The 13,099-nt window shown below is 35.8% G+C and overlaps 1 protein-coding gene across 5 annotated transcripts in view; it reads right to left on the bottom strand.

Annotated features, from left to right (window-relative positions):
• The window catches only part of Tnpo (transportin 1), a 563,147-nt gene that overhangs the window by 306,283 nt on the left and 243,765 nt on the right, over positions 1-13,099 (bottom strand). For all 5 annotated transcript variants that reach the window (XM_090372882.1, XM_090372884.1, XM_090372886.1 and 2 more), the window contains 2 exons: positions 3,242-3,316; positions 3,062-3,148 (listed from right to left, as the gene is read on the bottom strand). In XM_090372882.1, coding sequence (XP_090229008.1) covers positions 3,062-3,148; positions 3,242-3,316 — 162 coding nt within the window. The remainder of the gene's footprint in view (positions 1-3,061; positions 3,149-3,241; positions 3,317-13,099) is intronic.

Genomic DNA, 13,099 nt, shown 5'->3' with positions numbered 1-13,099 from the left:
AAATTATGATTAACGAATGTATGTTACTTTTCAGAAAAAATAAAATACAAGAGCATATAGCCTATGTGATTAATGACGAACGAAATAAAAAAAAAAAAAAAAAAATTTTCATGAAAACCATCTACTGGAAGTCCAGTTAGACGAGAACGGACATATCATATAATGATTGACATGAAGGTCATGTGGTACAGTACGGTAACATTCTATATATTGCCGCCGCAGCATGCTAAAGGTTTAACCGCAGCAAATTTCATTTTCCCCTGAGCCAACATCAACTTACAAATCTACCCTATTTATTGTAAAGTTTACGACCACTTTTAAGAAAACCCATTTGGTTTAATAACTGTAACAAAAATGTTACAGTTATTAAACTGTAACCTTTCTAGGGGCATCAATGGTCACAAAGTGTTCACTAAAAGGATGATTATTTAATTTCAGATGCTAATGCGCAATTTCGAAAGGAAGGAGGCAGTATATATGAGCGGCTGTTTAGCAGTAAATTCTTAAATCTTCAAAAACGCTTTTACTAATTTTTTTAAAAATTTGTTATAGAGAGACTACTACTTTGCTATATGGGGTTAATTTTACATGTCATTTCATTTCAAGGTAAAATGTTTTGTGAAAAAATTCGTAATATAGAGAAATTCGTTAAATAGAAGTTCGTAATAGAGAAGTTCCACTGTATTTGGATTTTGGGAAAACTTTTGATATTGTTGCACATGGAAGACTACTGTACAAATTGGAGCAGTATATTAAGGACAAGTTGCTACAATGGACAAAAGGGTGGTTATCTATGGACACCACTCTTCGTGGACTAATGTTATTAGTGGGCTCCCCAGGTTTTGGTGTTGGGCACTGTTGTTTTGTATATTTATCAATGATATTGATGAAGGTATATCAGTCTTAATATCCAAGTTTGCAGATGATAAAAAGGTTGGCAGGATTATTAATGACAGTAATGGCAGTGTACTATTGTAACAGGATCTAGAAAAGTTGGGCAGATGGGCTGAGAAGTGACAACTGAAATTTAATACTGACAAATGCAAAGTACTGCATATGGGTAGAAGTATGTTGTTGTTGTTATTTAGTTTTTAGGAGCATTAGCAACTAAGGCCATATTGCTCCAGGGAAATGCGGTGGTCATTCCCTGACCTTTCCGCATCCTCCATATTTGGTGGTCACAGGCTTGAACACCGGTCTAATCTGGGTAGAAGTAACTCCAGAGACAGGTACTAACTGTGTGGTACTACACTTAAGATGGTAGAGAATGAAAAAGATCTGGGAGTAATTGCGTAGTGAGATATGAAGTTTTCTGAGCAGTGCAGACTGGCTGCCAGAGCAGGTAATAAGGTATTGTCGATGATATAAAGGAATTTTGCTAGTAGGGAGAAGGAGATCATTATCATTTTGTATAAGGCAAATGGTCAGGCCATGCCTTGAGTACTGTGTATAAATCTGGAAGCCTCATTTTATGAAGGATGTAGATTTGCTTGAGTGAGTACAAAGAAGGGCAACAAGATTGGTAAGGGGAACAAAGGAATCCTCTTACCAAGAAAGACTTAAGTTCTGCTAACTGCAGCATCTGGAGACTAGGCACCAGTGAGGTAATCTGGTTGAGGTGTATAAGGCCTTGAATGTGTTGAGCAGGCTCAATGCTGATGGGATTATTCCTCTTGCTCAGATTACTCAGATTGCTCAGATTCAGAGGAAAGATAGTTGTAGAATAGATGTACGGAAATTTGCCTTTAGCCAGCAGGTAGTTGATTGCTGGAACAAACTTGCATCCATCATTTTGGAAGTTAGTAGTTTAAATAAATTCAACGAGTACTGGACAAACTTTCAGAGGGAATGGATGTGTGAAATGTTTTTTTTTTTTTTTTTTTTTTTTTTTGGCTGATACTAGATAAGCTTGCTTTCTTAAATCATATGCCTCTACTACTACATCAACTATTTGAGCTGCTTCTAAATCCTTCACAAGAACCTAGTAGCAACCTCCCAGAGAACACTTACAACTCCAAAAAGCCATGATCCTGAACACCTGTAGGATAGTAAAGGAGTTCCTCAACCAACAGTAATAACAATAATAATAGTAAAGGGACACAACCCACAATGGCATGCACTGGTTATCAATACCCATCAAAGTGGCGTAAAAAATCCCATAAAGAAAAAAAAAAAAAAAAAGAGTTTATAATAATTAAATCTTAAATATAGAAATTATCTATTGCTGGTAAGCCATAACTCAGTTTAAGATATATATGAGGGCTGTTCCGAAAATATGCGGACCGAGATCATTGTTCTGAGTCTGAGTCACTTCGGAAGTTGGTATGGGTCGCCTTTTCGAAATAGCGTCCTTCACATTCTATACACCTTTTATAGCAGTTCACTAGCTTCTGAAACACGTGTTGCAGCCCATTTTCTGAAAGGTGTTGCAGGATAGTGGATAAGGCAGATTTAACTTCTTCGTTTGTGTTAAATTTTTTTTCCTCTCAACTCTTTTTTAAGGGTCGGGAAAGCACAGAAAACACATGGTGCGAGGTCTGGACTTTATGGAGGGTGGTCTAGTGGTTTACCACCAATTTTCGCTAAAGCTTGGATTGCTGATTGTGTGACACGTGGCCTAGCGTTATCTTGAGGAAGAATCCATTCTTGATTAAGCAGTTCTGGTCTTTTTTTTCAAATTGCACCTTTAAGGTGAACTCACAACGTGTTAGCATAATATTCTCCATTTACAGTTTGTTTCTCAGGAACCCAGTGCTGCGGTATTATTCCACAGGTGTCAAAAAAAAAAAAAAAAAAAAAAAAAACCATCAATTTATTTGATGAACCAAAAACTTCCATCAACTGTTATAATGAACACAAAAATGAATACTACGTGATATGCTTGCACAAACTAAGAAAAGGTGAGAGAACATTCCTAGACCACAAACTCATCGCTCGTTTCCATAGCAATGAAGCAGTGTTGCCAGTCCATGTATTTTCGGAACAGCCCTCGTAGAAATAAATTAACAAACACAGTTATAATACATTAAGTTTCTAAAGAGTTAATAGTTAAAATGCCTACCTCAAGGAGAGGAAACAAATCCTTGTCATCATCTTTCAATACATTCCACTTCTGAATTAAAGGTGGCATCAAAAGGTTGATATATTCCTGTAATAAATATCAGGAAATTTAAATATAAAATTACAAAATTAATGCAAATAATCATTAAGTTTAAAGTTCAAAAATTTAAGAAAAACTTACTTGTTTATTAAGATGATGCCCAACAGAATCAGCCAATGTTCCAATTGCATCATACAATATTAGCAGATTTTTATGCTGAAATAAATAAAATAAATTACTATTTCAGACCAATAATATTAAATGACTTATTATTACAAATACAATGAGAAATAGAGTGGGCTATAAAATCAGAATGTCTTATAATGGGAGATTTTAACTTTCCAAATATTGACTGTAACTTGCAGTTTGGTCACTCACAGAGGCAATTCTTCATACATTAAGAATTTGCATGTAAAAGACCCAACTGGGTGGCAGTGATCACAGTGTACTGATGTAGGGATTTACTTAAAGACGTAACTACTGTCAAAGTAAGGGGAAGAACATTTTCATTCATAAGGGTGACTACAGTGGTCTCAAACAGTTTTTAAATTTGTTGCACTGGGACCAACTAAAGATGTTACTGACAGCAAATTCTATTCAGGGAAGTAATCATAGAAGCCATAGGTTTATCATATCTATATAACTATATAAACTATAACGGGGAAAGGCAACAAGCTAATGGAGTTTGAATGGGGAATGATCTTTAACAGCCGACCTGCAACCTGCAGGTCGGCTGTTAAAGAACTGCAGTAGTAAGTGCAGCAGGAATGATCCAAAGAGAGGGCACACAACCAAGCAATGTTCTGGATGGGGAGATCACAATTAGTTCACAGTTAAGGTGAATGGTGGTTGGCACAGCTATCTTGTATAATAGACAGCTTCCAATCCCTCAATCAATGGTAGACTACAGCCAAGGCTAACATAGAAGCATTTCTGAGCACATCATCAAGTGATGATGCCTCTTGAAGGTGGGGCTTCAGAGTAGGTCACCTGTTCATGTGCCCATGTTGGCCAGCCATCAGACACCATCTGCAATGGATCATCTGCAATGGTCTGATGAATCAAGGTTCCAGCTCCATCAAGCCAATCAGTTGGTGCATATTCAATGGCAAGCAGGTGAACAGCTACAACCAACCTGCACAGCTGGATGAAAACAGACCAACAATGGTGGTATATCATTGTTTGAGGGATGTTTTCATGAACATCAGTGGATCACCCCCCCCCATCCCCAATGAACATATACTCGCCACTAGATCCTACCTGGGCAATGTTTTGGACTAAGTTTAGCTGTACATGGTAAGAGTTTATCCAGATGAAACTGAATTCTTTCAGTAAGGTAATATCATGTGCCACAAGGCCCACATTGTTTAGTAATGGTCCAGGATAATGTCCAGGCATTTCGTGTCCTCTACTCTCCTGGCCATAAAATTCCCACATCATCCCATCAAACATTTGTGGGATGCAGTGAGATGCAGCAGTAGCCAGTCCCTTGCTCTATTGCTGAACTCTGGAATGTCATTCTATCTAGATGGTCCAGGACATCTGAGAACACCTTCCATGGTCTCCTGAGTGCTGCTACCCCAGGTGCAAGCGGTTATCAAGGTGAAAAGCAGCCCAACACATGTAGAAGCAGATGTCACACGTCCACAGTTATGTAGGTGACAATAATGTTTTAGCTCATGTGAAAAGTATGCTGCACAAGTTATCCTTAATCCAAATTTTTGAGCTATAAAGTGCTCCAACTGTTTAGTGTTAAAAATCTTTGTTCTTAATAAAGATTAATAAATCACTGAAGCAATCAGTTCAAGGATTTTTATTCTCCTCCACTTATTCAGTGATTAACTTGCTGTTGCACCATCACAAAAACACACAAAGATCTAACAAATGCCAATGATTTGTATATTAGCTTGATATTTTGGTGTGTTTCAGTGACAGTGCAACAGTACAGTAATGATCAACAAGGAAGCAGTGTAGAAAAACTCAATGAAATGTATATTTAGACTTGATTCATTCTATAAATTGTACATGCGTAAAATGCTTTTAATTCATATATTTAGAATACTATTTTAAGTCTGTTTGAATTCTATACTGAAAATTACAAAAGCAATGATTTTTGAAATTCCAGCACTACTCTAAGGAAATAGTTGAAATAACCCACTACACACACACACACACACACACACACAGAGAGAGAGAGAGAGAGAGAGAGAGAGAGAGAGAGATATTAACAACAGGACATACGTGCCAAACTTTTAGAAGCAAATGTAAAATTATTTCCTCATATCCATATCTAACCAGTTTTTGCAAAGAAATAACTATAATTAACAACTGTATTGATTTAAACTTATTGTCCTATACTTTACTATGGGAACCTGTCTTAGTACAAAAACCTAAGTCCAACACTTGAAACAACTGCAAAAAAACTAAGGCTTTTACTACTTCTGGATGTTGTATGGCATTTAGTAACTGAAACAATGCAAGAAGCACATGAATATATAAAAAGAAACTTTTCAATGAATAAGTAACAAAACTATCTCTGTTAACAAAGGAAAAGAAGGCCCAATTGTTCTGGTACAGTATAACTCAAGGAAAAATTTTCTAATTTTACCTTCTTTCCAGTAGGATCAAAGTTCTATTAAGTAAATAGTAGCTGAGAGTAATATTATTTTAGCTGGGAGTAACTGTTAAATTACTCAACAACCACATCTTGCCAAATTTAGAATTCAGCATGGTGTGCAATTCGGCAATACACTTGGTCGTCGACTTACGACCGGCCGCACTTACGACCACCAAAAAAATATATATAATAAATAATGAATAAATTAATAATAAATCAGGAAATCACTACTGAGGACACCCATAACCCAGGTGAGGAGGCACGTCGATAACGGGAGGCCTGAGGACAGCACCAGGCACATACACTCAGTCGCTCTCTCTCTCTCTCACATACACCCAGTCGCTATTAAGCATCTGTTGCGTGTGGTGTATTAATTAAAATTCCACTGAAATACGCATAATATGTTTAGTAAAAGGAAAATGTCTTCATCTACATATACGTCAGCTAAGAAGTCAAGGAAAACTATTGATTCAGAGTGTAAAACGAAAATTATCCAGCAGTATGAAAGCGGAAAGAAAGTGAATACGATAGCACGTGACTTGAAATTATCACATTCCATGGCATCGACGATACTGCACCTATTATGTCTACAATTTTAACCAAACAACGACAGGAACCCATCCATGAAATGGAGAAATTGTTGTTTATGTGGATGGAAGATTTAATACAAAAAAAATACACCCATGAGCCTTCACACAGTGCAAGCAAAGGCTAGAAGTTTGTTTTTCAGAGTTTAAAATCACGCGCCGGAGACGATTACGCTGAAGATTTTCAGGCTAGTACTGGGTGGTTTAAGCGTTTTAAAAAAAAGATTTGCTTTGCATAATGTCTCTATAAATAAACATCTCCTACCTCAACCCAAGAACATGACCCTGACGATGCACAACCCAGCACAAGCAAAGATTAAAAATTGATTTTGTAAATTTCATTTGTATTAATTTTTACATTAATTTTAGTGTTTACAGTACATTATGCACAGTATTATTTTTCACATTATGTACAATATAATTATAGATTGTAGTTTTTTTTTTTTTTTATAAACAGTACGAATAATAAACCAATTAAAATGTAGAGAACGTTTGAATTTAAGCTCATAGAGAGAGATACCTTTGTTTCTACGCCTAGTACAGTATCGCTAAGTAAAAGATAAAAACATTGCTGTATTTAAAATTAAAAATAAAAGATGATAAAAATTTAAAAGATTATAAAAATAATTTATAAAGATGATAAAAAGATTAGAAAGGTTAAAAAATACTGTTAATAAATATATGGCCGACATACGACCAGATCGACTTACGACCGGTCAGTCAGAACAGAAGTTGGTCGTAAGTCGACGACCAACTGTATTTAGAAGTGAATATCGTATAACAATACAAAAACTCTCCCCCCCCTTTATTTCACTGAATCCAATCATCCTGATATGTGGTAACAGATAAACTGTTAATATTATATTGCATTGTTCAAAAATTTCCTAATCTAACTATTAGTAGCGAACAGAACAGGGTTTTGCAAAATGTTTAGTACATATAGATTAAATACTGTCAATATTTAATACAAATACAATATTCATTCCACAAATGATTTAACAGCTCCTCTTACAAACTAGTGCAGAATACAATACAATATTGGATAGAAAAAACTAAATCTACGACACAAGTAAGCAGATTCTTGTATAAAGAGTCAGTACAATTCTATGGAACAGACACTCATGTCATCAATTAACATAGTATACAATATGATATGTATATAATAATAGCATAGTATATAATATGATATGTATATAATAATAGCATAGTATATAATATGATATGTTCAATTAAAGCATAGCATATCATCGATTGAACATATCATAACTACAAGTCTTATCTACAATCATCAATGACTGGCATAAGACTTGTAGATATATGTTCTGTTTCCTTGGAAGAAGACTAGCAAGTCTATCATAAGTGAGGATACCACTGAAGTGAAAAGTTTTCATCCAGAATCCATAATAATCAATGCATTGAAAGAGCACAGAATTAGGTATACTGCAAAAAAAAAAAAAGTGGACAGTGCTGCATAAGTGGTTGCATCCTTACAAAATTACAAAGGATCCAATCCATTAAAGCTAATGAGCAGATCAGATATTCTGTGTGGACATCTTTAATAAGATGACAGAAGAAGAGCTGAATTTGAATGTTGTGTTTACTGACAAATCCACATTCCATGTCACAGGCAATATGAAAATGTGAGAGTGAAAAACCCAACATGAATTTTGAAAACATACAACACAGTCCAAAAGTTAATATACACTAAGATAATTCAATAATATATGAGAGGTGGGGTTGAAAAGCTTTTATCCCAATACAGATTGCAAAGGTTTTCATGAAAGACAACATTGCCAATCTGTGCTATGCATCTTCATGTGTGTTCCGAGAAAATTTCAGGTTTGTAACTAAATTCTCCTATACAGAGGGGATTGAAGAGTGGAAGGTGAATGAAGATGGCAGCTGCTGAGAGAATCAAGCACCATGCAGTCATTGAGTACCTTCAATGTCATGAAAGAAATTTGTGACAATATGCAGCAAACATTAGGGGAATTCTTTCCACCATGGTCAAAAACTGGGCTGCAGAATTTTAAGCATGGACATTGAAGATGCATCCCACAAAGGTAGGCATGTTACCTTGTCAACACCTGCAAATGCCATTCAAGACTGCAGAATAACATTGAAGCATATTAAGACAAGGTTCAAGATCTCCCATGAGAAGCATAGATTATTATGGTGAAAGTTTTAGGAATGGTGGGGTCCTAAAGAACTGAACAGAGATCAGAGGTGGGAAAGAGTGAGGTGTTGTCATGAGATTGTGCAGCATTTTGAAGATAATTAAGCTCAGTTTTTGGGCGTGGTCTGCCACTATGGATGAAACATGAATGCACCACTTTGACCATGAAACAAAAGAACAATCAAAACAGTGGAAGAATCCCTCTTAAAAAGTTTTGAGTGCAGAAGCCTGCTGAGAAAGTCATGGCATCCGTCTTCCGGGATGTAGGAGTGATCATGGTTGGTTTCCTGGAAAGAGGTGCTATTATCAATGCTGAATATTATACTGAGATATTTATGCGAGGAATTGAAGCTCAAGAGGTATGGGTAATTGGCCAAAGGAGTCATCTTGCATCAAAACAATACACTGATTCACACAGAATTTGTGACTCAGGCAACACTGCACGACTGGATTCATGTGATTATAGCATCCGCCCTACTCAACGGATTTTGCTCCATCATACCATTTTCTATTTCCAAATCTCAAAAATAGGACTCAAAAGGACAGAAATTCTTCTTCTTCAAGAGGAGTGTTTCCATTTACAATGGGTTTCCTCAACCTACAAGTTATTTCTTGTTAGGAATTTTTTTTCGCCAGGGTGTCTTGGTCGGTTAAGCCTCGGGCTGTCATGCACTCCTGTATTCCATCCATCCATCCATGTCCTTCAAGGTCTTCCTCTTCTCCTTCTTCCAGGAAGTATCCATTCCAGGATAGCCTTTGGATATCTATTTTCTTGCATCCGTTTTACATGTCCATACCATGTTAGACGCTTTTCTTTGATGGTGTCAATAATAGTCTTTTTCACTTCCATTTTTTCCTTATGTCTTCATTCTGTTTTCTGTCTCTTCTAGAAGTTCCTGCTGAGTGTCTCCAAAAATCCATTTCTGTGGAGAGCAATTTGTTTTCTGCTCACCTATTCAATGTCCAGGTTTCCGCTCCATACAATAGAAGACTTTGTACAATCGTTTGAATTATAAGTTTCTTTGTTTTATTTAGGATATTTTCGCTCCACAGAACAGAGCTTAACATGCCGATAGCCTTTCTGCTGTCCGCAATTCTCTTATTGATCTCTGCTTGGGATGATCCATCACTTTGTAAGATTGATCCCAAATATTTGAATTTATCGACTTGTTTGATTTTAAAACCTGCAATATTTAGAACGTGTCCTGGTCCTGAAGACAACATTTCAGTCTTGCTAAAATTGATTTTTAGACCACCATTGTTTATATTCCTCAAACAGTTGATGACATGCATACTTTGCATCTTCTAAGACTTGTGCTATCACCACCTGATCGTCTGCAAAAAGTAAATTGTGAATATAAGTGTTCTTATTAATCGGCAATCCCATTTTATTACATTTTTTTGACCAGGATCTTAGGCAGATGTCGATATAAATTTTGAAAAGTGTTGGTGACATGCAACAACCTTGTAATAAGCTTTTCGAAGTGTGGAATTCAGGTGACAAAGCTGATCCCACTTTAATTCTGCATCTATTATTCCTGTAAATTGCCTTAATAATATTAATCAGTTGTCCATCAATATTTGCCTCTTTCAGTGCTTCCCATAAGAGTTTTCTTGGAAAAATGCCATATGCCTTTTCAAGGTCAATGAAAATCAAAGATTTTTTCCCCTTTTGATTGGCATTTTTCAAGGATCTGTTGTACTGTTGAGATATGGTCTATACAGAAATTCAGGACAGAAATTTAATAGTGGTAATACTGTGATGGATGCAGTCAACAACTGGTTTGAGTCAAAATATTCTGAATTTTATTTGAGCAGGTTATGAAAGCTGGTGGATAGTACCAGAAAGTGGGTTGACTTAAGCATGGGTGGGTGGGGGACTATGTTGAAAAATAAATGGGTTTTTCACAACTTTCTTGCATTCTTTTAATGAGAGGCTAGAAACTTTTCAACCTCCCTTTTTATATCTTAATGATTAGTTTTGCTATGATTTAAGATTACAACTTAAATTAATTACTAAAAGACTTAAGACATTAAGATGTTTTGCTCTTTCAGTAGTTAATTTTTTTAAGGCTTAAGGCAACTGCTGATAATATAGGTGGAAAAAGATGTTATGTCAGTTTCTATCCATATGGTAAATTATATACTATATTTAATAATAATAAATGACACTATTATGACACTACCGACCAGATGTTACCACAAGGAGTGGTGATTTAAGAAGAGAGTGGGTAGGGGGCCTATTTGAAAAATAAATGGGTTTCATAACTTTCCAACATTCCTTCTTTGAGAAGCTGGAAACTTTTCAACCTTCCCTCATAAATGTTCCTTTTTTAAAAACGACAGTAGTTATTATAAAACCTTAAATAACCTAGCAGTGCCAAATGAAGTAAGGAAGCAAGCTTATTCAGCATCAGCCAAAACAAAGCAATACAAACTACCCACTTCAAATATCCATCCCCTCTAATAATTTATCTAATTCTTCCTTAAATTTATGTTCCAATAATCAATCATTTGGTATTTGAAAGCAAGTTTTCACATATCTATCCTGCACCCATCATTTTCAATTTAAGTTTACATCCCCTTATGTGTTATCAAAGTAAGAGTAAGGCTGCCAACAGCTTATAGTTTACTCTATTTAAAGCCTTAAACACTTCAATCAGGTTTCCTTTCAAGTGCCTAGTTTCCAAATGATGCAATTCACAGAACTGAATTTTTTCATGGTAAGAGTACCCTTTTTTTTTTGCCCCTGACTAAGCTTTTTCTCTCCTTTGCACCCAAAAGACCCACATCCTTCATAACATGAGGAATCCAGACCTGTAGGCAGTACTCAAAATCCAGCCTAACCATTGCCTTATACAACAGGATAATCACCTGTGTGTGTCCCTGCTGGCAAAATTCCTGAATATCACTAAATATCCATGCAACATATCTTCCGCTGCTCAGAGAACTTTAAGTCAGACTATAAAGTTATCCCTAGATCTCTTTTATTCTCCCTCACTTTCAGTGCGTTTCCAGCATTGGCATGTTATTCTAGATATATTGCTGCCCATATACAGAACCTTACATTTATCAATATTAAACCTCAATTTCCACTTGTTGGCCCATCTGTCCAATTTTTGTAAGTCCTTTTGCAACAATACACCAATTCCTGTCATTGAGCATCTTGACATCCTTTGTACCCTCTGCAAATTTACACAATAAAGTGTGACATGCCGTCATCAATATCATTAACAAACAATTAAAATAGTTAGGGGCCCAGCAGTGAACCCTGAAGGACTCCATTAATTTTTGTTTTCCCAGTGATTATGTCACACCAACTGACTCACCATTGTAATGGACACCCATATCAACTGGGTGCACTGCCTTAGGTTCTATGTGCCTCTTAACCCCCCCCACCTCCTTTCTATACACACTGTACTTACCATACCTAAATTCTGCATCACTTACTTCTGAGTAGCACAATGCTTCCAGTACCCTACAATGCCTGCATTTGAATTGCTTAACCAGTAATATGGGCCAAAGTCTGCAGGTCCAATGTATTAGACTTGGAGCTGACCAACAATGTTTGTACCCACCCCACAAAAAAATAAATAAAAAAATAAACAATAATAATAAGTAAATAAATAAATAATGTCTTAAATGTTTTACCCATTAATAACAATGCAATAAATCAATCAACCAATAATATTACTATTTTTTAATTGTATAATATGCAAACATATAAAAACAATTAAATAGAAATATGTAATGAAAATAGATTTAATGTTTTTTTTTTTAACAAATTTAAGTTTCTATGCAAAAAGAGGACATATTAACAGTTTTCAGGTTGAACTGAGATCCTTCTTACATTATAAAATCCCTGTGCAAAAAAAATCTCTTGAATAGTTGCAATGCTTGCTGGGATGGCAAGAATGAAATAAGCAAAAGATGCAAGATTCAGAAAAATTGTTTTTTCCACCGTCAACAAATGAAGATCTTCCCCATCAAACTGATTTTGCAAGTTCCATTCTAATATAATTTTAAACTTGGTCAGTTTGAGGTTGAACATTTTCATCAGTTTAATCTTCAAATATATGAAACATCTTTTTTTTTCCCCCCTCTGAATCTTTCAATTTTGGTTTTTCAGTATCATGTAGAAATGGAGTTGCAACTTCTAATTTTATATTAATTTTTTTTTCGTTTTGTTTGTCAGTACTTCTCTTCCTTTTACTATATCATTCAAAAATTCTACGCTGCTGAGTTTCAGATGAAAAAACAAAGCTATTTTGTGTAAAAAATATAGAACATAATTTTCTTGCAGAATAAATAACCATTTCCTTTTCTCTCCATCCATAACTGAAGATGGTTCATTTGTTTATTTTGTTTTTAGGGGCATCAGCAACCAAGGCCATATTGCTCCGGGGATATGCGGTGGTCATTCCCTGACCTTTCCGCATCCTCCATATTTGGTGGTGACGGGCTCGAACCCCAGTCTAATCAAGAAGCGTATGCTATGCACTGCTGCTCCTTCCCACTAGGCTATGGAGGCGCCCAACTGAACTGAAGGTGGAGGTGCTGCACTGATCTTGTAAACCAGACTATAGTTAAATGTAGCATTGGCTTACTTGAAGCTTCCA

Source organism: Mastigoproctus giganteus, chromosome 4, assembly GCF_048544385.1.
Source record: "Mastigoproctus giganteus isolate SK-2022 chromosome 4, ASM4854438v1, whole genome shotgun sequence".
NCBI lineage: Eukaryota > Metazoa > Arthropoda > Arachnida > Uropygi > Thelyphonidae > Mastigoproctus > Mastigoproctus giganteus.
This window is presented reverse-complemented; position numbering and strand designations above follow the sequence as displayed.